Source organism: Lasioglossum baleicum, chromosome 11, assembly GCF_051020765.1.
Source record: "Lasioglossum baleicum chromosome 11, iyLasBale1, whole genome shotgun sequence".
NCBI classification, from domain to species: Eukaryota; Metazoa; Arthropoda; class Insecta; order Hymenoptera; family Halictidae; genus Lasioglossum; species Lasioglossum baleicum.
This window is the reverse complement of record NC_134939.1, coordinates 6,420,372-6,446,498: the sequence shown is the minus strand read 5'-3', so window position 1 is coordinate 6,446,498 and position 26,127 is coordinate 6,420,372. Positions and strand designations below refer to the sequence as shown.

General features: G+C 37.1%; 1 protein-coding gene across 1 annotated transcript in view; it reads right to left on the bottom strand.

Annotated features, from left to right (window-relative positions):
- Window positions 1-18,668: 18,668 nt before the first annotated feature.
- The window catches only part of Foxo (forkhead box, sub-group O), a 191,730-nt gene continuing 184,271 nt past the window's right edge, over window positions 18,669-26,127 (bottom strand). Inside the window, exon 7 of the mRNA XM_076433826.1 lies at window positions 18,669-25,709. Coding sequence (XP_076289941.1) covers window positions 25,488-25,709 — 222 coding nt within the window. The 3' untranslated portion in view covers window positions 18,669-25,487. The remainder of the gene's footprint in view (window positions 25,710-26,127) is intronic.

Here is a 26,127-nt window from a genome sequence, read left to right as displayed (position 1 = left end):
TGTATTCGCAACCGTCTAATAGCATGGTTCTTTAACGGGGCTGTTCTGGTTTTTCATTTCAGCAAAAATTCTTTTTTCGCATTTTTCAAAGTACAGGTGTTTTATAATATATGTACAAAAATTTTACTTGCAAAACATGTTTCAATTCTGCAAATTTTTTCTTATTTTTTGATCGTGCTAAAGACTGAAGAATATCAAAAGAAATTTAATTTTAAATAATCAAGATTATTCGTTTCTTCTGGTTCGAGCCATGATTACATTCATAATGATTAATAGACTGCGGATCTTTATGCAAAATAAAAAATGTTCGCATTGATTGCCGAACACGGGAGAGCCAAGTAAAAATTATGTATTCTTCTTTTGATTATCCTATTAAACTGAAACTAATACCTTCATGTTCTTGAATATTTTTCACGTGTCCACTGCTTTAAATTGTACGTGCCCATTTTTTGTTTCCGATCAGTGGAAAGAAATATTACAAAATATCGTTAAAATATGTAAACTCATGTAATTGTGATTATTTTTCATTTTTAAAAAAATCACACAAAGGTTCCTTCGTTTTTCTGAAAAATTTCTAAATTTTTGTGAAAAAACAACCCCCTCAAGGGCGGTGTTTCCATTTGGAGCCGTCAATTTTAAACAATTTATGAGTAGACTGCGGATCTTTATGCGAAATAAAAATGTTTCACATTAATAGTGGGAAGCAGAAATAAAATAAAAGTTGATTTCATCCCTTAACGACTTTGTTACATTAAAAGCAACATTACAAGATTCTTGAATTTTTAAAATCTTTTACCGTTTTATATTTCACCCAACCATTTTCCACATAACTGCATCCGCAGTCTATGTACGAGTTAAATAGTGGTTACGTTACGATTTTAAGAAAATCGATTATCATGCGAAAGGCACAACCCTTTAAGCCGGTCCTTAAACTGAAATCGAATCGCGACTATTTCCGGCATGCATCGTTGATACGGTATTGCAATGAACGGTTAAAAAAAAAAAGAGGGAGAAATGTGTTTCTCGGTTACCAAGACGGTGCTTCTCTTCGAGGACCAATTATGGTTGGCTTGCTCGGCATTATCGGATAGTTAACTCGGTAAATAGGGGAAAGAATTCCGCCGTGGTGATTCGGGGCGCGGCAGGGGACCTCGAAAAGAAGAAAAGAAGAAGAGACGAAGAAAAAGCGGCGTGCACGCCGATAAGCGGAGCATGGAATTCCGCCGGGCTGATGGAGCGCCTCACCGGCCTATATTTGCAGCTTATTTTAGAACTGCACTGAGCGCACGTGTACCACGCATCTCCATGGACATTGCGGGGACCTATTATGGCGTACCACTGGGACTATCCGAATATTTTACGTTTGTTACGTCACCGTTTTATTATCCTCCACTTTATTTTTGCGGAGTTCGCATCCGCCATGAGATAGACGTCTCGCCGGTTCTCGTTTTGATTCGGTGCACAGAATGGTGAGATAGAAGCTAGCTGGACAAATTTTTATGGTTTTTAATGTTAACCACTGCAGTACCCAAAGTCACGCGAAATCAGAAAAACTTATTTACCCACCCCAAGAAACAAATTCCGGCCATTTTTGATTTTTAATTGGCGCACAAAGTGTGTCGAAAAATAGATATTGGACGGAACTGTATTTTTAATAGTATATATAATAGTTTTTAATAATTGTATAAAAATGAGTAGGTGATTAAAAGAGTTTAAGAGCTTGAATGAAATACAGCTTATTAGTAGACTGTGGATCTTTATGCAAAATAAATATATTCTACATCGATTGTGAAAAGAGGGGGTGGAAATTTCAATAAAAATTCATTTGATCCCTTCAATAATTTTGAAATATTGGAAACATTCTAACTACATTCTTAGATTTTTGTAATCTTTTAAAGTTTAGTTGTACAATTTCAACTTATGTCTGTTCTGTTCTGTTGCATAAAGACCTGCAGGCTGACAATAAATCTTTATCTTTTTTTTTCGATTACTTCATAAAAGAAAATATTAATTCTATATTTATACGAGTGCTTAAACACAAGAATACAGTTGTGTTTCAACCTAAAAGTTTTAAGTTCTTGTTTCAGGTCTTGATCGCGAGTCCGACTCGTAATTATATGTGTGAAGGGTTGAACCGTTTACCGAAGTGGATATTAATTTTCGGAGAGGTCGACCGGGTAGTTACCAAAAAGAAATTTATGAAAATGACATAGTTTCCATGGGGATAAAAGTAGGAAGACCCCTTAAGCACCGTACACATGGGTAGACGCACGCCTCGCTGGGCAATCGAGGTCGAAAAGTAGGCCAACGTGTATCGGGGAACGGCGGGAGGCATGAAACTTCGTCGACGATATTTCGCGTCGCCCTTCTTCACACGGATCCTGGCGCCACGTCACTCCCATATATTCGGCCGGTTCTCGTGGCCACATCAAAACGAGAACTTTCCCGGCAACTATCGGCGCATGACTCGCATCGCCGACGATGACATATTTTATCTTCGACGCCGCCGGTCGAGTCGTCGGATCGCGGCTTGAATTTATTATCGCCGGCTAGCGACTTCGTAAAGAATCAATTAATTGATTGTGCGGACTAGAGTTGCACTTATCCATCTCCCCGAATTTTCCTTTCTCCTGATTACGAGGTGCGTCTAAAAATTAATGAGTAGACTGAGTATTTTATGCATGTATGATGTACACTGGTGGACAAAATGATAAGGCACCGTTGTCACACACAAAATTTCATATATATGTCGTGAAAGGACCCCGCACTAAACCACATGAAATAGGTCCTCGGCGAAAATGGCTGAATTTGAAATATGCTGTACCTTTTGGCAGGGCCGGCCATCTGGGGGGGTGCGGCGGATGCTATGCACCGGGGCCCCGCGATTGTGAGGGCCCCAACATGATCAAGAAATAAAATAACGTAATTTTTCTGAAGTAATTAATGTATTAGCAAAAACAAAATAATATAATATATATAATATATGTGTAATATGTGTTCGTGTTTGTAATTTTTTTTACTTTACAAAAAATTTAGGTCCCCAAATGGTTTTTTGCACCCAGGCCCCTTTATAGAGAAGGCCGGCCCTGCCTTTTGGGTCACTGAACAAATATATGTCGGGCAAAATGTCAAAAAATGGACAGTTTCGTTGTTTCAACCCTCCAAAAGCCTGAGGTCAGACCAGCAAAGATATCACTTTCGGATCAATGCGGTTACCATTATAAGGGACAATATGAATTTTTAGTGAACAAAATAGTTAAAGAATAATTGTTACGTGTCAAGAAATACGATTACAGTTGAAAGGTCATTGTACGTCACATTGAGGTACAAAGCTTACGATCCTGTCTTCAATTATAATTTACACATATAAATTTCCTTTAAATACATTTGATTTCAACATTAATCAGTGTGATTGTCGTGTCCTCTTTTTGTAATTGTGGAAAACAACATTTCGACGATAGTATTATGTGATATTTGGTGAAAATGTGGTGACTAATCAATAGACTGCGGCTTTTATGCATTTATGGCAAAAATGAGTGGGCGCAGACAGTAAAATGTTTACAATGATTTAAGAGTGCTAATCTACAGGCTTTCTCAAAATTCCTTCAACATCCGGAAATAGGAAATTCCTGAGATCATTTGAAGCAACATTTTCCTTTGAAGAAATGGCGTCCGCAGCTCTGTTAAGGAGGTATTGATAAAAAACATGGACCAATCAGAGCGCGACTAGACGCGTGTTGGCAAAACTCAATTGGCCGACTGTGTCAACGCGCGTCGTGGACGCACTCTGATTGGTCCGTGTTTTTCGTTAACCCCTTGCCCTAGAATATCGTGTCAGACTCGTGATGAAGATTCTGAACAGAGTCTAATAAATATGTATGTTATTAATTATCTTTAACCTTTAACTACCCGCGCTGGTGTAAAAAGTACACCAATACAAATAATACAATAATATATGTACTGTCCAGAGCACGAGAGAAAACTAGCGGGAGGGGAACGGGGCAAGAGGAACGCAAAGGCAATCTTCTTAACCCCTCCCCTGCCCGCTAGTTTTCTCTCGTGCTCCGCACAGTACTCAGTCACACAGTGATACATGTAGTGTACTGAACACACCGCGCGGGTAGTTACGTGAAAATTCAGGGCGCGGGTAGTTAAAGGTTAAACCGAGATGAAATTCTATTTTTGTTTCGTTAATGTATAGTTATCGGAGAACACGTAGGCACATAACAGATATAAATTTTCTCCCTTTTTAGGAAATTACGAACTACAAAGAAAGTTCTAATCACTAAAACCTTAAGATAAATCGTAGGTCAGAGTGGTGGTTAATAATTCCTTAACAAAGCCGCGGACGCCATTTTTGCAAAGGAAAATGTTGCTTCAAATAATCTCATTGTCAGGAACCTCCCCTTTCCGGACGTTGAAGGAATTTTGAGACACCCTGTATGTATTTTTCCCAGCTTGTTAAAATGATCAAAGTAATAATAAACTATTTATGTGGCTCCAGGCACTTGCAATAAACAACGGACTATTTGTTGACAGTAAAAAGAACTACAAGATAGAGATAACAATCTTGCAAATGAAGCATGTGGAGTGACCAAACAAAAATTCAATGTCTACCATTACAATCAAGAAATGTGTGATTCTTTGATCAATAAGAAATAGTTGCGGTTGTTTAACGTTATTGTTCAAACGCAACGACCTAATACAAAACCGTTGTACCTCCTTCATCGACAGCAACACCCACCAAGGAAGGCAAACCTCGTCCTGGCGCTGGTTTCGTTCGTCACACACCTCTTCCGTACCCGTTTCCAGACCCGCGAGTGTGATACTCGAACTTGTCGGCCTCGATGATCCCTCCATAATGTCAATAAAGCGTGCCCCCGGGGCCACGCATTCCTATCGGCGGAAATGTCGCGACGTCTGACCGTGGAAAAGAAGGCTTGATCGTGAGAAGAACGCGTGCGTCGATTGCATAAATAGCTATAGGCTTGTCGACTCTGTATACATGTAACACCTGATGAATCGTATCAGCGCAGCATTATATTGGGGAAGGGGGGCAACTTTTATTTACTTACTAATTATTTATTTATTTAATTACTAATTTATTATTTGATTCGACCGGAGACTGCTCCGTGGAATACGTTTAAGGAATTCTCAGAAAATTATGTTTGATTTTACACACCTTCGCAAATTAATATTTCAAAAACCTTTTACGTAAATCGTTATGTGAAACAGTTAACTTTCTTTATTTGAAAAGTTACTAAACATTAGTGAAACACGGTGAAAGCTAATTGCACTAGTATCCTATTTAAAAAAATGATTCTACGACGACATCGGCAGTTAATTTATTGAAATACCGGAAGACTGATTAATATTACATCTTCAATATTAATGTGTACAAAGTTTTATCTCTCCTTTACAATTTTAGAACGCAACCAAAAAATATTTTGAATATTTTAGTGAGTATAAACATTCTTTTTGATTTCTGGAACGGTACCCATTTTATAGAATTAAGAGATTCATGTAGTCTCTACAAAATTATTCACAGATAGAGCACTCAAAATTCCGAAAAATTAAATTAAATAGAAAAATTAAATAGAAAAATTAAATAGATTTCGACCACGTTTTGAAAAGTTTAATATGAATGTACAAAGTTTTACCTCTCCTTTACAATTTTAGAACGCAACCAAAAAATATTTTGAATATTTTAGTGAGTATAAATATTCTTTTTGATTTCTGGAACGGTACCCATTTTATAGAATTAAGAGATTCATGTAGTCTCTACAAAATTATTCACAGATAGAGCACTCAAAATTCCGAAAAATTAAATTAAATAGAAAAATTAAATAGAAAAATTAAATAGATTTCGACCACGTTTTGAAAAGTTCAATATTAATGTACAAAGTTTTACCTCTCCTTTACAATTTTAGAACGCAACCAAAAAATATTTTGAATATTTTAGTGAGTATAAACATTCTTTTTGATTTCTGGAATGTTACCCATTTTATAGAATTAAGAGATTCATATAGTCTCTACAAAATTATTCACAGATAGAGCACTCAAAATTCCGAAAAATTAAATTAAATAGAAAAATTAAATAGATTTCGACCACGTTTTGAAAAGTTCAATATTAATGTACAAAGTTTTACCTCTCCTTTACAATTTTCGAACGCAACCAAAATATATTTTGAATATTTCAGTGTTTATAAACATTCTCTTTGATTTCTGGTACAGTATCCATTTTATAGAATATAGTCTCTTCAAAATTATGTACTTTGCATAGAGCACTCCGACAATATTTTAACTCTGACCATTTTGCAATCATTGCTCGAGTACTCAATCAAGTAAAGGACATGCCTCCAAGGCATGAAATTAATGTTCGCGATTTCGGCCACTTTTTGAAACTTTGCGAACATGTTGAAGGACCGGTGGATTCCTGCATTGATCGCGGAACTGCGATGTTGTTTCGAGATCACACGGTACACGACCCTAATTGAACGACTTCCTGCGTCGCGTCGCATTTCACGGGGAACACCAGATTCCGCGTCGCGAGGCCGTCGACGATACGAAACTCCCCCGAAAACGAGGGACCGATTCTTCAGCTCGTGTTGGAAAGTTCGAAGCGGGGGCAAAAAGCATAGCCGCTCGTTCGAGAGAGAAAGAGAGCGAGGTGCAACGTGGGAGAGAGAGATTGGTGAACGACGAGGAAAAGAGAAACCGGGAGAGAAGAAGGAACGCGTGGAGGACAGAGAGAAAAAGAGGCGAGGGGATGAAACGAAGTCGCTAGGTCGAGGTGGTGGATGGAGGACCGCGAGGAAAGGGGATGGCTGGCTGACAGGAGTGGGTGGTCGAGGGAAGAAGTCACCCCGGTGCTCTCCTCCACCAACTTTATAATTCTTGCGACGCTTTTGGGGAATGAGATTGTCGGTGTACAGGGGTTGAGGGGCTGGAAGGTTGGGAGAGGGTTGGGGGAGGTTTAAGGTAGTCCGCTGGCGCCAGTGACGTCTGCCGAATAGCTGCTGACTTCCAGACTCCTGTAGTTTCGGCTAAGTGGTTCCCTTTTGCCCCACTTGAACGTCTGCACACCTTCCACCTACCTATCCGTGCTGAAGAATCACCCGATTTTTATCGATCCATCGAGTCGAAGCTGCACACGCCGGAATCGCCTATATGCAACTGCAAACTGCAACCCAACTCTTCTTCTAGATCTCGCGTTGGGCCGCAACGTACCCGACTACGGATTCTCTAATCAGTCGCGTATCGATCCAGCGATTAGTCCGGCGCGCAGAAAAGTTTCTTCGGCAACTTTCGTCGTGAAACGGCTTATTACTCGCGTCGCGATAAACCGATTGTTTTTTGAATTTCTAGAAGTGTGTAATGATTAGACGGCGGGGCTTGATGCAAAATAAACATTTTCCATCCAATTGCATTAAACTGGAGTGAAATGAAAATTTATTTTCTTTCCGTTTTCGATCGTTTTCACATTGTTCATTTCTTAATTATTGGAATTATAAAGATGCTTCCGTTAGAAATTATTGAATAAGTTTCTTTATTCGAGCACGTGTTGTTATAGAAATTGTCTTGTAATATTATAAAACAATATACAGGGTGAATCACCCCAACCGTGATCAGTAGAGATTACTCTGTTATTAGCAGTCCGATCGAAAATATTTTGATCAGGTATAGCATTAAAGACATAGGTTTCAAGAGAGCTTTCACGTGAGTATAGCAAATTTTTCGTCATCTCTCTTTTTTGTGATCTTTCAAGGTGACCTTCAATTTTTTGCAAATAGACCTACAATTTTTTACGCCTATCTGTTAGGGGATTTCAAGGCAAGTTCGGAAACGTAATCATAACATTCAAAAAATTGCAAAAAAGATTCCAAAAAATTGCTTTTTAATTTCTTCCACCAAAAAAATTTTCTGTAACCACGTGAAAGTTCTTTTGAAACCATGTATATATGTGATAAAAATATTTTCGATCGGGCAGCTAATTACAGAGTAATCTCTACTGATCACGATTCGTGATTCACCCTGTATATCCGATACATATTGTACGTGGTACGGTTAGTGTTAACCCTTAGCACTCAAGTGGCGATTCTGAGGCACCATTCAGCATTGCTATGTCAGTACTGTAAAATAATTGTTACGTTATTAAATTATTTTATATCAAATCAAATACCATAAACGTATTTGATGAAAATTGATATATGCTCTCGGCGCACGGTTTCGATCAGTAATACGGACAAAGCAGATTTGCAATAATTAACTTCTCAACGTTTCGATCCGGGTTTGAATCATTATCAAGAGAATTGCGTCTGGAAATATATAATAAAAGAATATAGTAGAAATTTAGCAAGGGAACACACAAACACTGATTGTAGTGAAGCATTTAGAAAAAACATACTTGCTATGTATAAATAACTGTTTAAAAGAGTGTAATTGAGTGACTGTTTTCCATGCTGGTCTGAATTGAACTGAGATGAAGACCGTTGAGAGAAAGCAAAACATACAACTATTGGGACGACGTATATTGACGTTAGCCAATCAGACACAATGATCGAAGGTTGTTGAATCGATTCTTGGCGGTAAATTCAAATTGACAAAATGCCTGTTCCAACAATACACATCCAGGTGTATACCATATACATATGGTAAGAAAATAATTGACATTCAATGTTTATGACCATAGATGTTATAAAACACAAGGTGTTTCTTGTTAGAAGAGAACAAAGTTTTGTATAAGTGGAAATTTCATCATAAATACATTACTGGTTTAGTAATGTTGCGTAATATTCATGAATCTTTGGTGTTTCGTACCTAAGATTTACGCTTTGATCGAGTAACAACAAAATAATTTACCGACTTCGAAACGCACTATAAAAAATGCACTAAAAAGTATGAAATAATTTCCATTTAATTTATGTGAATACACACGAACTTAAATACAATAAATTAAATACCATCTTTTCGGAGGCGGCGCAAAATTGAAAATTTTCCAAATGACAGATGTTGCTGATTATGATTTCACTGGAATATGGTGAGAAGAGAAGATACATTAATTTAATAATTTTCGTAATTTCCAGTGTCGAAAATTTTCAATTTTGCGCCGCCTCCGAAAAGATTGTATTGTATTTAAGTTCGTGTGTAGTCACATAAATTAAATGGAAATTATTTCATACTTTTTAGTGGGTTTCGAAGTAGGTTTAATTTTTTTTATAAATTCTTTTTTATTTCACACTTGTTAGTGGAACGAGCAGAATTTGTAGAACACCGTAGGATGGTTTTTTCGGTCTTATTGGTTATTTGCAATAAAAACCGCAAAGAATGAAAAAATGAAAAATTTGTTTCCAAGGGATCAATCGGGAGACATACCGTACAAGATGCAAAAGGTTTCGTTCCGATTGGTCCATCCATCTCGGCGTAATTGGTGAACATACATAGAAAAAAAAGCGAAAAAAAGGCACATACAGATCGAATTGAGTAACCTCCTCCTTTTTCAAAGTCGGTTAAAAATGTAAAAAAATCATAAAGAATGGAAATATTCTAGGTCAGAAGAAGTATTTAGTTTTCGTGTTAGAAGACTTCCGAGTGCAAAGGGTTAATATACTCAATGGGTTGAAAATAATGTAACAGTATTTCGAAATTCTCCTAATGCTTTTACTGTTTCAAAATACACCTACTCATTTCTGTCATAACGGCAGAAAATCCGCCGTCTAGTAATGATTCAATTTGCACGGGGAATTACTCAGCTTCTTGGTCCGTTCTCGTGGAAACTTCTGGGTGAAGAATCAATTTTAAGGGCGAATTCTCATGTAGGACTGTCAATTTTAGACAACTTGTGAGATCAAAAATGGTAAGGTTATTATTGCTCAAAGTGTGCTAACGAAGTACTCACGAAAAATAATTGTGTTGCATATTTTACGGGGATTGTAATATTAAGCAAACTTTCAACGAATGACTATGTTATCAGAAATTTATTTATTTGGAAACGTAAATAATTTAGCAACGAGAAATCGTGATTTACTGTGCTTCCAGAGCCATGTTTAATAAACACAAAATTCGTCGTTATTGTAATGTTAATAATAATTACTCAATAATTGTTACATAATGTTAACAACAATATTGTAATTGTTTGTAGATTATCTTGTTTTCGTTTACTAGTGGTTTTGATTTAATTAAATTTCATCGTAGAAACATATCAATATTGTAGTCGTCGTAGAGTTTGCTCAATTTTCGTTAGAAAATTAATCGATATTTATAAATAGACAGCGGATTTTATGTAGTTGTGACAAAAATGAGACAAAAATAAGTAGGTGTATTTCAAAACAGTACAACTGTTAGAAAAATTTAAAAATAGTGTTATATTATGTTTAACCTATTAAACTTGTCTATGTCACTACTGTTTGTTGCAATTCAGGTAGAATATTTGTATTTTGCATAAACATCCGCTGTCTACTTATAAAATATCCTCTATTAGAGTTTAGAATTAATAGTTTAGAATTATCTTCTTTCTTTAATAATTTGATTGGGACGAAAGGGCTGTATTGATAATATGAATTCATCGAAAACAATTGCAAGAGAAATGTAGCACCGACGTAAACATTTTTCTTGACAAACAACAAAATTATTATAGATTTTTGTGTACCTAGATGATCACAGATCAATTTACATTCGTGGAAAATTGAAAGTGCAGCATCGTTGAATGTCGTCAAAATGGTTGGTTATCGAAAGCAATGAAATGGGATAATTCTTACAGAAACTTCTTAATTTTAATTATGCACAGAAAAGCGTATGTATTATGAATGCTACGAAAAAATTTCGAGACAAAAATATGCATTGAAATTATAAAGTGCAACATCGTCGAACGTCGTAGAGAATGCTGCTTATTGATATAAGAGTTGAACAGGGCTTAATGTAAGCGAGAGAAATTGAACGGACGTAGAAAGAAAAGAATACGTATAGAAAATCGAGAGACGAAATTCGTTAGCCCGGTATAGATACTATTGTAAGCTACAAAATGGTTATGAAATTCAAGTCAAAAGCCGGGGAAACAAAAACGAACAATGCGGAAGAATGTCGATCCGGAACTACCGGGAAACGGCGTTCATGTTTCATACGTCGAACAAATTGCAGAAATGCCGGAGGCGCTAATATGCTAGACCCCGTAACAGCGAGGCAGCGTGTTTTTTCGCCGTCGTCCAGCGCTGAAAAATATTTTCCCGAAAGCTAATATCAATCCGAGCCGATATTCGTCCGTGTAAATACTATCCGCGCCGCGCCGGTACGGACAACAAAGTAGGCTCCCGTGTCCGCCGAATGTTTATACCTGTGATTCCGCAAGATACGGTACGGACGTATCTTTCATACACCGTCCGCCATGTTTCTTATCAGAAGACACCGAATTTTATGCATTTATCAAAGAAATGAGCAGGCGCAATTTCGAACAGTGAATAGATTACAAGATTTTGTGATCTCTCATGTGAAAAATATGAATTTATGTTTAATTCCTGTGTCTTGCAATTGAGATACTCTTTTTATTTTGCATAAAACAGCACAAATCTACATCAAGAATTGACAAATAAAGGGGTAGCTGTATATACTGTCAATGAACAATAAAAATAAAGTATTCGTATTCTTAATTAACACTGAACCTACCACCACTGGTCAAAATAACCGGTTCCAGATTTATTATTTTACAATTATTTAACTAATAAAAATGATTTTATAAGAATTGATTGTATAAATATCTTTAGTAGAGCACGTATTATAATAGGAGCCGCACAAAGTCTAAATAAAATCAATCTTGTCATTTTTATGTTAGTGTTAAACATAGGTAGACTATAATTTTTTATAGTTATAAATTGCAGTTCACCGAAAAATACTGCTCATGAAGTAAACAATAACACGGTTTTAGGAGGGACAAATAATTTTTCATATTTGTTTAGTTTTGTATCGTGTATAATACTAATAGTGAGGCGTGTAATAATATTGCATATACATTATTTTAGAGGGTCGGATAATGGAGGTCCTATTGTAGTACAATAGTATTACTAATACTTAATAGTACTAATAGTGAGGCGTGTAATAATATTGCATACACATTATTTTAGAGGATCGGATAATGGAGGTCCTATTGTAGTACAATAGTATTTTTAAATAATGCGAACATTTTCACTGTTTCAATCTGCTCATTTTTTAAATAACTGTTATCACTAGACTGCGGATGTTTGTGCAATTTGCAATTTTTGTAGACGAATTTAAAAAAAAACTTGAATCAAATAAAATCTTATTTCCAATGGTAGTACTTTTTTAGATTTAGGAATAAATTAAAATCGTACTAAATTCTGTCGCATTTTATATCCTAGCATTTTTTGAAAATTTCCAAAAGCCATACTTGCGTAAAGATCCGCAGTCTAGTTATCACCTAAATATTACTCAAAAGTTCCGAGTTGAATAATACGTCTTTAAACATTTTCATTGTTTCACGAATATGTAATAACAATTACTTGGATTTACCTAATTGATCCAGCTCTGAAATCGTTAGGCGGTTATAGGAAAAAGTAATGTATGCATTAAATAAGCATTACGTATTCGCGCGTGACATCCGACCGGAGAAAATTGTATTGCATTAGGAATGCATGCGGCGCGTCTCGAAATGACAAAACTTTTTGAAACGGCCGCCGAAAAGTCGTCCTTTCAATAACGCCTAATACAGTATGCATTTAATATCGTCGCGTCGGAACGGAACTTGTAACTGTTGCGTGTTTCAATGAATTCTTTCGAAAAACTGGCGACTCGAAATTTAATCAAACATTCCGTCGCTCAGCGAAAGTTTGCGCTCTAAATTGGCTCGTTTGCAAAAATTGCACGAGCATATTTCACGACCCGAGAAAGGGAGGAGCTTTAATGCAACGGATGCATCGCGACTTATGCAGTCCAGGATACCTAACGTTCCTTTTAGCAATCCGACGGACATTCAAGGAACACGGTATTTGTTCAAGAGAACTTGAGCGTTGAATACTATAATTGGTAGACGTGTTTTCGATGAATGTAGTATTATTTCGTTAAGCATGCGCTGGTTCTGTTATCATTCATGTTGTTATTATTATTGACGTTTAAGATTTCGATTTTGTTGACGGCAGTCACAAGTAAAAATACATATTTTCACGTGCAAAGTTATTGGTTCTGGTTCGGATTATTCTGTTAAAATTAATATAACGATTGGCGGATAATACATTGCGGAATGATTGTTATCAACGCCGCGTTTTGTAAACGAAATTACGCTTGGCAAAATCAACTTACGTAACTGCAGCTGAATTTCTGACCGCGATTCAAGAGTCGGTATTTTTATCGAAGCAATGTCATCAACGAAAAATTATTCAGATATTTGTAACAAACGTAATTTTTAATACTGGAACTTCTTCTTGCCAATATGGAAACAAATACATATCAATGACTGTAGAACATTATAACACTTAAATATCTCAATAAAAATTAATTGTGTTATTATTCTGTTTTTTCTAAATTTCCCTTCTTCAGATAATTATGAAATAATCAGTAAAAATACGATTTTGTAGAAAGATTCTACTAGTGACATTATACAGTATCAAGAGGTTTGTCAGATTGAAAATTGATTGATTAAACTTTATAGAATATCTTCCCTCACAGCTGAACATTAATAATTTTCATATTAAAAATTGTACAACCAAAAAATAGTAGTAAGTGTATAACAGTCTTCATCTCTCTAGTCTCCAAGTATTACAAAATATTCTAAGTATTGGCTTCAAGTTGTAAAAATTTTCATTCTAGTCAACAGTAAATTCTTTAATCTGTAGCAATAATAATAATAACAATAATAATACATAAGATACCATCAACTACTCTATTATTCTTTTATTATAAACATTATTGTAAATAGTTAAACACAGAAATTTTAGACAAACAAAAGACTTATCCATAGAATAGCAAATCTTGAAGTACAGTTTTAAAATAAATCTTTCGATTAATGTTGAGAAAAGGTTTAGAAACAGTTTCGACAAACTAATAATAGTATGTATAAGGATCGTCTTTTGTGACAACAATGGAATTTCTAATTGAATTGCAAAATGTTTAGACACTGCACCCGGGGCTGTCAACAATCTCCAACTCCAACCCTTCGCGTCTTGAAAAAGACTCCGCACGTATGTGAGAATTATTAACGAAAGTTTATGTGACGACAGCGAGGAGAAACATTTTGAAGTTTTATTCTAAATCTAGAGTTAATCTAAATGACCCGCAATCGCGGCTCGTTTAAACGAGAAAAAAAGGTCAAACAGTAACAAACTGCGACAACGAACTAACGCCGAGCGAAAATACGTGAGCCGAGCATAAGCCCCCTATGTGTCATGATTTGCCGAATTAAAACCCGTTTAAAACCGGCGCGATTAACATGAATCAGCTTATTAACATTCGATATCCGCGAATCAGGTTTACCGCGCGCGTCAGCCCCCGTTTTTTTACACTCGATAACCATCAGGGTCGCATTATGGCATTAGTTGGTACACTCTAAAGTCCGTAGACAGTTCTGTAATCATTAATTACTGGAACGATGTCAGTCTAATTATCCGTTTTGTTTCAAGTATTTTTGAAAGTTTCACGTTTTGCGAATTAAATTCGATCACAATGTACGTTCCTCAAGTCATTTGGCGGCGGCTTACTATGGTGACAACGCCGGGGAGGGGGATAATACGATACCGAAAGAATTGTTTTGAGGAAATGAACGGTTACAGAGATATTCGCAAAAATATCGAGACTTTCACTATACAGTAAATCCTCTATGGTTGCAAAAAGGTCGTACACGATGAACGAAAAAAAATATCCCCTTTACTCTGATCTTGGCTCGGGTATATCGGTGTGAACCCCACTACTAACGCCAATATAAAATTTTTTTTAATACTTATTTTTTTATGAAACTTTCGCCAATATATTTGCGGCATTTTTCGGATTAAAATAATACCAAACACGATATAATTTCAACTGTATTTAGTGGTTTAATTGACGATGAAAGTTTCGGGCGCAAGGAAGGACAACGTATGGGAAAGAAAGAGACGCGGAGAGTTGCAGTCGCTGTCCTTTTCTACGTTCGGCTCGGTCTTTGGTACTCAATAGTGTCCGTCAACGAACTTTGCAAACGAACCTCCCCGAGGTTTCTGCGACTATAGAGGATGTGCTGTACTAAACTTCTGTCTCGGTTTCGTTAAGGAGTTATTAACGAAAAACTCGGACCGATCAGAGCGCGGCCACGGCGCTGAACGGAGTGTTGGCATCCCGTCGCGGTAGACGAGTGAACAAGAGAAGGAGCAGAAATTAATTTAATTAAAACTTACTTGTTCAGTTGTAAATGCACATGCTGCTTCGAAATGCGTGTCACTGGGCCATTCGGAGACGAACTTTACAGCTAACTTCAGTACCGAAAGCTAAGAAACGTCAAATATCCGGAATTGCACTTTCACTTTCTTATCGATAAATAAATCGTATGTTTATGCTACACAGATGCCGTGAAATTTTTCTACACTCACGATCATTCTTCACATTTGTCTAACACACAGCGATGCTATTAAGAACCGTGAACTTTGAATTGACACTCATTTAGAGACCTTCTCTCTACCGCGGTTCGAACGACACTGATTGTACGCAATGTTTATCTGAATAGTTGAGGAAGGTCATTATGCCTATCGAACGACGGGGTAATCAGACAAAAACTACGACACGCGAGGGACCGCTGTAAGACTAGAATTTATGACATTGACATGTTCTGGTTTTTTTCCTGCAAATTGGTACGCAGAGGCGATGGGTAACTATTTGAAAAAAAAGTCTGTCCTTTTGAAAAGTTTCTTAAAGGAGGTATAGGACAATAGAGACTCATAATCGCCACGCGTACCTGATATTTCTACCTCTTTCTGGGTAAAAGGATAGACTTTTTTCTCTTTCTACTCTTGTTCACTGCTTCACCGCGGCGGGACACCATCGCTACGTCATAGCTTGCTCTGATTGGTCTGTGTTTTTCGTTAATAACTCCTTAACAAAGACGAGGCGGACACTTTCGCAAAGGAAAATGTCACTTGAAATTACCTCGGGAACCCCCGCTTTCAAGGAACTCAAACATTTTTGACATTGGATTTTTCGAGCAATAGAATTTAACATTCAATGTTTTAAGTCTTCCTCCTGTTTTAAATTTCGGCTATCCGTACGTGTTCTAAATGGATTGCGAATCTTTATGCATTTATGGCTTCTGAAAATTTTCGAAAAAGGGTAGAATATAAAATTCAATGGAATTTTTATTTATTTCAGATCTACAAACGGGCTACTACCACTGGAAATAAGATTCTATTTGATTCCACTTTTTCTTCAAATCGTCTACAAAAATTGAATATTGCATAAACATCCGCAATCAAGTTATGAAATCATAACATCCGCAACGTACTTGTGACTTACTGCACAATTGCATGTCAATTATGAACAAGAATTGCAGTCACTTGTAGCCTTCTTAATAAAGGAAAGATGTATTTACCATTGGAGTAACATTTTCTTTACAGTTACAGTGATTAAAACGTCATTATATACAAAAATGTCGTAGAGGGGAAAACAAAATGTATATTTTAATTTTAACTTAAATAATGATTACTAGACTGCGGATCTTTATGCAAAATAAAAATTTTCTTCGTCACTCATAAGATGCAGGAACCATATAAAAATTTCTTCCTCATCTTTAACAATTCTAATAAATTGAAAATAACATATGGATGTTCTTAAATCGTCTTAATGTTTTTACTATATTAAATTACATCCATCCATTTTTATCATAAATGCATCAAATCCGCAGTCTATTGATTACAAACGAATCAAATTTTATTTCATCTAAAATGAAACGCGTAACATTCATATTTGTTAGACTTTGTTAAGAACCTTCATCGCGAGTCTGGCTCGTCAAGATACGGCAAGGGGTAAATAGTTAGATTCCTACATAAAAAGTTTTTAGAAACAAAATTAATCTCTACTCTCAAATGTCCACCATTTTCTTTACAGTTACAGTGATTAAAACGTCATGATATACAAAACTGTCGTAGAAGGGAAAAGAAAATGTATATTTTTTGTATGGCTACATTTATTTTAATGCTTAAATATTGATTACTAGACTGCGGATCTTTATGCAAAATAAAAATTTTCTTCGTCACTCATAAGATGCAGGAACCATATAAAAATTTCGTCCTCATCTTTAACAATTCTAATAAATTGAAAATAACATATGGATGTTCTTAAATCGTCTTAATGTTTTTACTATATTAAATTACATCCACCCATTTTTATCATAAATGCATCAAATCCGCAGTCTATTGATTACAAACGAATCAAATTTTATTTCATCTAAAATGAAACGCGTAACATTCATATTTGTTAGACTTTGTTTAAAAACCTTCATCGCGCGCGAGTCTGGCTCTTCAAGATACGGCAAGGGGTAAATAGTTAGATTCCTACATAAAAAGTATTTAGAAACAAAATTAATCTCTTATCTCAAATGTCCACGATTTTACCAAAAAGCAATGTTTTTAATCATACTCACTTCTTCGGTGCTGGACGTGCAGATGACGAAAAGACAGTTTTTTCATGTCGAAGTTGGTCATACTTGAAATTGTTCTGCTCCAGAATGCTTCGAATTTGTTGTCTTGTTATTTACTTACCCACCTGATATTTTTTAGAACGCTCGAAAAATAATTGTGCATGTCTTCCGCACAGTTGCACGCGCAGTTTTTCTGTTTGCTCGAAATATTCTAATGTTATTGAAAGCACTGGTTCGGCCAACAATTTTTTTTGTCGCGAGCATGATCGAATATTTTCGCGATAATTCGACGTCGTGAGAACTGCAACTGTTATTACGGCTAAGTCAATTCCGATCACGGACAAAATACAGGCTATGCAAACATACGACAGCACGTACACAGAGTGTCGGAACGATTTATTAAATACTGTACCGGCGAACATTGTTATGGTGCAGCTCCGCAAATATTATTTTTCGTAGGTAGATGAATCGATGTTATGTGGGTGTATCGGCGTTGTGTCTCTTTCTTTTCTTCACTGACGTCATTTTATTCGAGCGATCTCGTCAGATGACTTGATTAGCAGAGACCAGTTTTCTGTCGTGAATTTTTAACAATTGTTTAAACGAATTTTCTTCGGAGCTACCGTTTACTTTTTAGCAATATCGAATTTTGTAACAAAAATGCAGTAAATCTTTTTACATAGGCGTAGAAATAAATTCCTCCTGAATTCTTAATGAAAGATTTTATTATTCATAACTTCAAGGTATTTCTGTGACAACTGTGCATAACTGAGAACCGTGAATGAACACTTGAGGTATTTTTTAACATCGTCAAAGACCTCGGCAGTACTTCATCAATTATTATATTAGCGTATCAAAACTGTGAGACAGTAGGAAAGAGATATTTTTATTTGAAAAATATAAAAATCTTTTCTGTGCACTATTATGTATTAAAATATTTGTTTAGGAAGTAAATTATGTAAAACAACAAGAAAATTCGGTAAAAGTAATAAACATTTTTGTTGGTACATTTGAAAGATTTTATTTTTCAATTGTGGAGGGTGTCGTTCATTTAAACATTCACCGTAGATTAGTTTATTTCATTACTTTATTTTAATAGTACAGTAGAACATCCACTATCCAAACTAACACATATAAATAAGAGAATATTTAGACAGTAGTGTGTTTCGGGTAACATAATTTCGACGTATGTATATGACGGGAAACTTCTGGGTCCCATATTTTCGAATTTTGCGGTACAAATTCAACGTTTATTCACTCGAAACGCTTTAATCCTCCGACTTCGGTGGGAATATTAAAACGTAAGAATATATACTCTACTCGAAAACATACGTATCTGAAATGAGCTCGTGATTTTCAAATGCGGATGAAAATGTTTATTTACCGGAGTCTCCTTGAAATCGCATTTCGTAAATTTACTTCGAGTATAATCAGCCACAGAAATCTATATCTTGTAGAATGCGAGAAATTATACGAAATTCAAGAGTTAAAGTTAGAAAAATTACAAAACACTAATGTATACTAAACTTATCCCATACCAGTTAAGGTTAATAAAAAATAAGATGTAGGTCGCAAATAAAATCTGTTTCTCGGGCATTGTTCGAGCAGAACAACAAATTACCTTACATGACCAGAAGTAACGTTCGAATCGAAGTAAATTAAATTATTTTTCAAATAATATAATAAACGTTTCCAAATGAACAATCGAAATTCGAATTGTTCGTAACAAAGCCACGCGTGTCGTATTCCTAAGCATTCCAGTGCAAATTAAAAATCGATCTTTGCGATGCTTTAAAACATAAAAAGATTTATCTCCTATTTATTTCGAAAGGATCAACTTAAACCAAGAATTGTTTTAAATTAAAAATACGATATACAAATATTTTCATACAAAAAACTATTATATCCTTTATTTCTTATATTCTTTTAAAATATATTTATATATATATATATATCTGTATTGTATTTATCTATATATCTATTTAACAATAAATTCTTTTAAATACTATTTTTTACATTAAACAATTTATACCTGAGTATAATAAAACACGTTCCTCGTATAATATTAATATTTTCTTTCTTTCTCGGAAGAAGCATGCGTTAAATAAATTATACAAATAAATTTATGTGACTGACTATATGTAATTTAATTACCTAACCGAGACCTGCTGACCGGGGATCTTTCACAAATGACAATCATAGATTTCAAAGTATACTTCGCAATAAACACGAGCACAGTGGAATTCACACTGTTGCAAATATTGCGGCAGCGTCGAATGTCGGAACTCTTCGTCAAATAGATAATGAGGTGACTAAACTTTCGAGGAAGATACATTCAAATGAAAAAAAAATGTGTTAATTCGTGCTCCCCGGTAAACAGGCGAAACGAACGAATTTCGATGTTTCCGATCGTTGAAATGAACCGTCCACTTCCTCCATCTTGTTTCACTGGAACGACCAGCTTTCTCTCGCCGCTTCGCAAATACAGAGCAAAATGTTATTAACAATATCGCTACCAGCTGTACGCACATCTATCATTATTTTCACCGAGAAAAGTCCTTAGAGATAAGCTTCGCACGATACTGAATCTCTCTCTCTCTCTTAATCCTAAAAAGCGCGGTGCTTTCTCGACCCGAGCTATCCTCGAGATCGTACCGAAACAAAATGGCCGCCGATGGAAATCGGTTCCGTGCCGCGGAGTTTCGAACTCGATTCAAGTTGCAGGAAGAAAACACTGCGCTTTCATTTCACTCTATCTCTCTCTCTCTCTCTCGATCGAATTTTCTATCTCGAGCACGCGACGCTCCACGGATCTATGCGCGTGCCTCTCGCCCCGGATTAGCGTCCGCCAACCGATCATCCGCGCGAATCCGTGAAACGTCGCGTTCGCAAAGACAATGTGTTTGCGCGGTTCTCGATCGCGATCGGCAACGAAATGGCATCGCCGAACCACGAAAAATATACACTTTTACACGAATGTACAATTTCCAAGATTCTGTAGAGCGAGACGTTTGGATAATGGAGGTTTCACCATACATCTGCGCTTTGTTTTCCTCTCGAACTAACCACCATTACTTTGTTTTAATAATAGTCTACAGTAAACTTAGTACCTATTATATTCACTATTTAATTACACATCGTAGAATATAGAAATGTCTACCTATATTCGAAGAATTTCACATTGATGAAAAGTGTACGAAGTTTTTCCACTGCCTATCGTTATATTCACCTGTCTTGTCGGAGAACCGATTATGCGATCGGATAATTTCCGAGCGAACAATTCTGCAAGGTGTCCGCGCACAGCCGGTGATCAATGTTGTTCTCGTGACGCACACACTGTGATCAAAAGGAAACCGGACTCTGTCAGTTTCCTTGCGACGGTATCGGAGCTAGATGGATTTGCTGGTCACTTATCCATGCCCTTGTGTGTCAGTCTACCGATTTTCATTGAGCTGCGCGCATTTTAACGCGTGCCACATGCAATGCCTTGCGACTTAACAATGTGCGTGTACCCATAAATGAAAATAATCTGACGAAATTTGAAAAAGGATCTATCAATCAGCCAACAACTTTGCACTCGAAGCTATTTTAACCCGAAAATTAAACATTTCGACCTAGAATAATTCCATGGTATACGATTTTTTTTCATTTCTATGGATATGAAATTGATATAACACCTCACACAATACTTAAATGTGTAGTAATTGATTGGATACCAACATGTTTAATAATTTAAACAATATTGTGAATGGTACAGCAATTTTTATTGGTGACTCTGAGACACTATTCGAGTGGCAAGGGTTGATATAGCGAATCCAACAGTTCTGCAATCTCTTCTGTGACCGGGTAGAAGAAGAATACTGCCTTCTCTTAATGTGGCGACACTGCTTCTCCTTCCAGGATCCTCCTCACCAAACTCCTGTGGAGTGCAGGAGGAGGCTGAGGAGATTAGGGGCAATATGAAATAATTGATAGTGGGGGAACCGGTACACACTGGTAGTGGGAGTCGTGAAGAAGCGGAGAAGAAGTTGACCAGACCTGTTCTACAGCGTCAAAGCGACGCCCTTTGAACTCCCATTTCACTTTGGCAGACCAGAAGAGGAAATAGTCATGCTCAAACAGTTTGAACTGCAGCAGATCTTTGTAATTTCACAATAAATTTCACATCCACACCCACGCGAACTCTACTAAATTGTTTATAACATATGTCACGACATTCGCAACTCGATGTAATTTGACAAACTGATACACAAGGGGCGAAGCGACCAGCAAACCCCTCAAACTTGATCTATACCTCCGCAAGGAAACTGACGGAGTCCGGTTTCTCCTCGATCACATCTTATGCATGCACCGAAAACACTAGTCAGAATGTTTCACTGTTGTCATTACAAACAAAATAGCGAGTGTGAATGTATTAGTTTCCGAACATTATCCGAAAAATCGAAGTGACCTCGAACCACGGCTCCAGGGTCTATTTGAACCCGCTGCTCCTAGAGTTTCGTCCAACTTCTCATTTTCTGGCGGCTAACTTAAATAGGTCACAACAATTGGGCACCGTCACGTTCGCATGAACTACTCAAAGTCAGGGAGAATTCGGTGATCCTCGTCCACTGTCGGAAAATCGAGGATTCCCCGCGCAAAGTTGGCGAATGAATAATTAGTTCCGAGAACGGAACCTTGAAAGTTCAATCGCAATGAACGTATAAAAGAACGATCAATTTTGTTCTGTTTAAAAATGTTTGTGTATACACAGTTACAGAGAAATGAATTTTTCATCAGGTTTGGATGATATTGTGTCCGTAGTATCACATTTTTTAGAAGAGCAACCACGATTGTATAATCAACAATTTTTCTTTTGAACAGAAATGCATTCCTTTGTACATGAATAGATAATCTCTCGTCGATTTTCGTAAAAAGATATTAGCGTGCAATGATAAAAACGTTATTATAAACATTTTAGACAATCAGTTCCAATTGTTTCCATATTCGAGTTAGTTAAACGAATTGAGACGTAAACAATTAAAAAATGTTGTATGAAATGTCACAGGGTAATAAAGAGTACGAGTATTATTCTCAATAATTTAAAAAAAAAATCTGAATAGCTAATAACTTTTTGCATGATTATAGCTCAATGATTATTTACGTAGAATGACGAGGAGTGTGTATTTATTTAGAGAAACTATGCGTATCCATTTAATAAAATAATACAATCGTCGATTGTAGTTGCATAATCTTCTAACGCATATTTTCACAATTTTTTTATTTTTAATATCAAAGGTTTCGTTTCTTGGGTGTAAGCCACTGTAAAATTCGATTGTAATTGTGTTTGCTTTTAATAGTGCTCTGTTAAAACCTTATATCTCTCGCTGTATGACACAGAACTGCATAACGTAGTAATAAAATTAAAAAATCGGAGGTCATTCGTGTTTCCGGGGAACGCTGCAGGTGTGAAAGATTAACATAGACTGTCTGTTTGTTGTAACAACAGCAAAACGTTCTCCTATTCGAGGGAAAACGTTGTCCGGTGAAGCTGGGTGAACACCTTGTGCACACGCAGAGAACGGAAGATTGTATTGAGCAGGTACGGTTAAAAGGAAATCATTATCGTACGCTTACGGTATTTCGATGTACAGGGTGTTTCGAAACGAACGGCACAGTATGTCGGATTCGACGGCTCCCCGAATGAAATAAGTAAACGAAACAAACCGGAACACTTTGCTGGAGAATTTCAGGTTTTCGTGCCGGTAGTTGTGAAAGTAGCAAATAGGGAAACTCGAAGAATTCCTATTCGCTTGGCGCTGCATCGATTCGAACGATATTGTACAAAATATATCGCAACTAAATGTGACACTAAAGGCCAATGGAAAAAAAAGGAATTACCTTCCAGCAATAAGTACTGCATGTAGAAAAATATTTTCTAATCAACGAAACCGTATCGAACGAATACTTGAAAACCAGAAACGTTTCACTTGTCAGTCCAGTTCCATAATTACTGGCACAATAATCGAGTTTTCAGTGCTTAGACTGCGGATCGTAATGTGAACTCGCATTTTTATCAAAATTGAAACGCGTGAATCAATTTTTCTTCGCTAGGAATTTGGTTAAATAAAAGCAAAGGTACTTTCGTGGATAGCCTTTATTGCATTTCTTTTCTTTTTTGGCGACACCTATTTACATTCGCTGTAAATGCATATACATCCGCAGTCTATTGTTCACCGTCTCTTCCCGATGGCGCACCGTACATTCTGAAACACCTTGTACAAGTATAAAGACAACGATTCGGTGGCGCGCGGGATACACGCGAGCAAATATATTCTTCTGTTTTTCCTCTTTAACAATAAATGGCTTTATTTAATAGAAGACTTTGTACAGACGGATAATATACACAATTACAATAACTACCGATGGTGGATGCGTCAGTGTTCCTGTTGAGGAGGTCGTACGACAATGTTGAGGTAAAACAGGTGTTACATATTTAAAGAGCAAACTGAATAGAAATATATATAAACAAATACGTGAACGGGCAACTCGCAGTTTCTAACAACGAAAAGTTCCAACTGAGAATATTCGAACTATTCGTCAAACTTCCTGGGACTGTAGAATATGATCAAAGACTGAACAAAAATATTTCGCTGAATTCATTCGGGTAGGGATGAAATCAATGATCATGACTCGGTGGAAGAAAGGAATTATTAACCCAGGGATAGGCATTTTTGTATCAATTATAAAACCGTCCCTGGCATAACGCTCACCGAAAGAGAGGTTGGTGGGGAAGCAAGCGTTTGTGGGGCTCCTACCGTGCCCATCACTGGATTAACCCTCCAGTGCGCAATAATGATTTTATTTGGAGAATTCCAAGGTAGCTCGAAGAAAATTAAAACAGTACAAATTCAATTCACGGATCTCACAGACCCGATTCTTGCACTAAAGGGTCAAGACGTAAGGAAGGTGTTGGCGTAGGGGCTAGACTAGTAGCTAAACTGCGGGTCCTTATGCATTTATAGTGCACATTTTTCAAATACAAGAAAGCATGCGTTGTAACAAACATTAATGACATCTCTACTCTACGCTTACGCAAAGGAATTCTCTAGTTGAAAAATTGAGCCGCCATCCTAGTTTTTATAAAATAAGCTACAAGCTTTTAGAATTTGCATAAAGATCCGCCGTCTACTAATGGCAGTCAGTCTCCGTGTTTATCTCCCTCTCAATTCCATTCAGTAAATATTGTACTGTAGATCAGGCTTGTCCAAATTCTCCCACTTCTTCATTCCGCTAAGGTGGGAAGTGACGTTCCCCCACTATTTCACACACACGACGGTCGTATCGCCAGAAGTGCATGACATTAAGGCTTAAGTAATGGGGGAACATTGATGGTGGGGATCGTGTGGCTCGCGACGAAGAAGAAGTTGGACAGGCCTGCTGTAAGTGTTAGCTAATAGCTTTTTCTAATTTTGCATACATGTAAATATTGCTTAGAATCTATTACATCAAGGGAACAGTTGTTCAAGGGTTGCGGGCTGATCCGTTCAAGGTAGACTTTCACGAAATAGAAAAATGATTTCCTAGCCATAGTTCGTCGCGTTCTACAGTCCCGTTAGGTTTGACAGTAATCCAAATCCTCGAGTTTGCAGCCTTTCCTTGTGAGCCAGCTCTCCGCGCTTCGATCTCTGCAAATCGATTACTCATTCCCTAGCGCGAGGACTGTTCCTCTGCGGCGAAACGGACCACCGGCGTGAGATCGATTAGAACTCTGTCGTTCGTGAACGACCGGGCGTATTTCTTCTAACAAATAATGCTTGACTCACCGATGAGCTGTGCGACGGACGGTCCTCGGGCGTTTCACCTGACCGTCCAGCAACAAAGGTGACGGGTAGGGCGGGTACCTGCGCTAGTGGACCCACGAAGGTGGTGCAGATGGGGTCGCGGCGTTGCTGGTTACATAGACACCCGCGCTTCCGTTCCCGGTCGCTCCTCCGACGATGTTGCTCTGCGACACCGAGCCGTTTTGCCCGATATTGCGATCACTCACCTGGATCGCGGTCGTACCCATCACACCCTGCTGGAAATTGAAGTCCAGCGTCCCGTCCATTGACAGCTCGTGCTTGATCACCTGGAACGTGAATGTGGTACTCTCGCTTAGGGGATCGTCCAACGAATTTCGATTCAAGAAAGCGCGATTGCCAAGAGGAGCTAACGAGACTTTGCACAACTGTTCATTAGACCTACCAGAGAATTTACCTATTATCACCGCCACCGGGGTTCCCTTATCAGATACACTTGTACCGCTGAACAAAATAAACCCTTTGCGGCTTCACTTGTTCCCTTTCTTTTACATTAGAACTTGCTAGAGCATCATATACCTCTTTTCACATGACAGATGTAAAGACAGACGCGAAACAATTGACTTGGAATGAAGCGTTAAAATATAGCAGTTTAAAATATAAAACCACATTCTATAATAAGGCTTCATGTGGATCCTCTTAATAAAATTCATCATGATCGTTTCGGTAGCTTCTGTATTGCTCTGG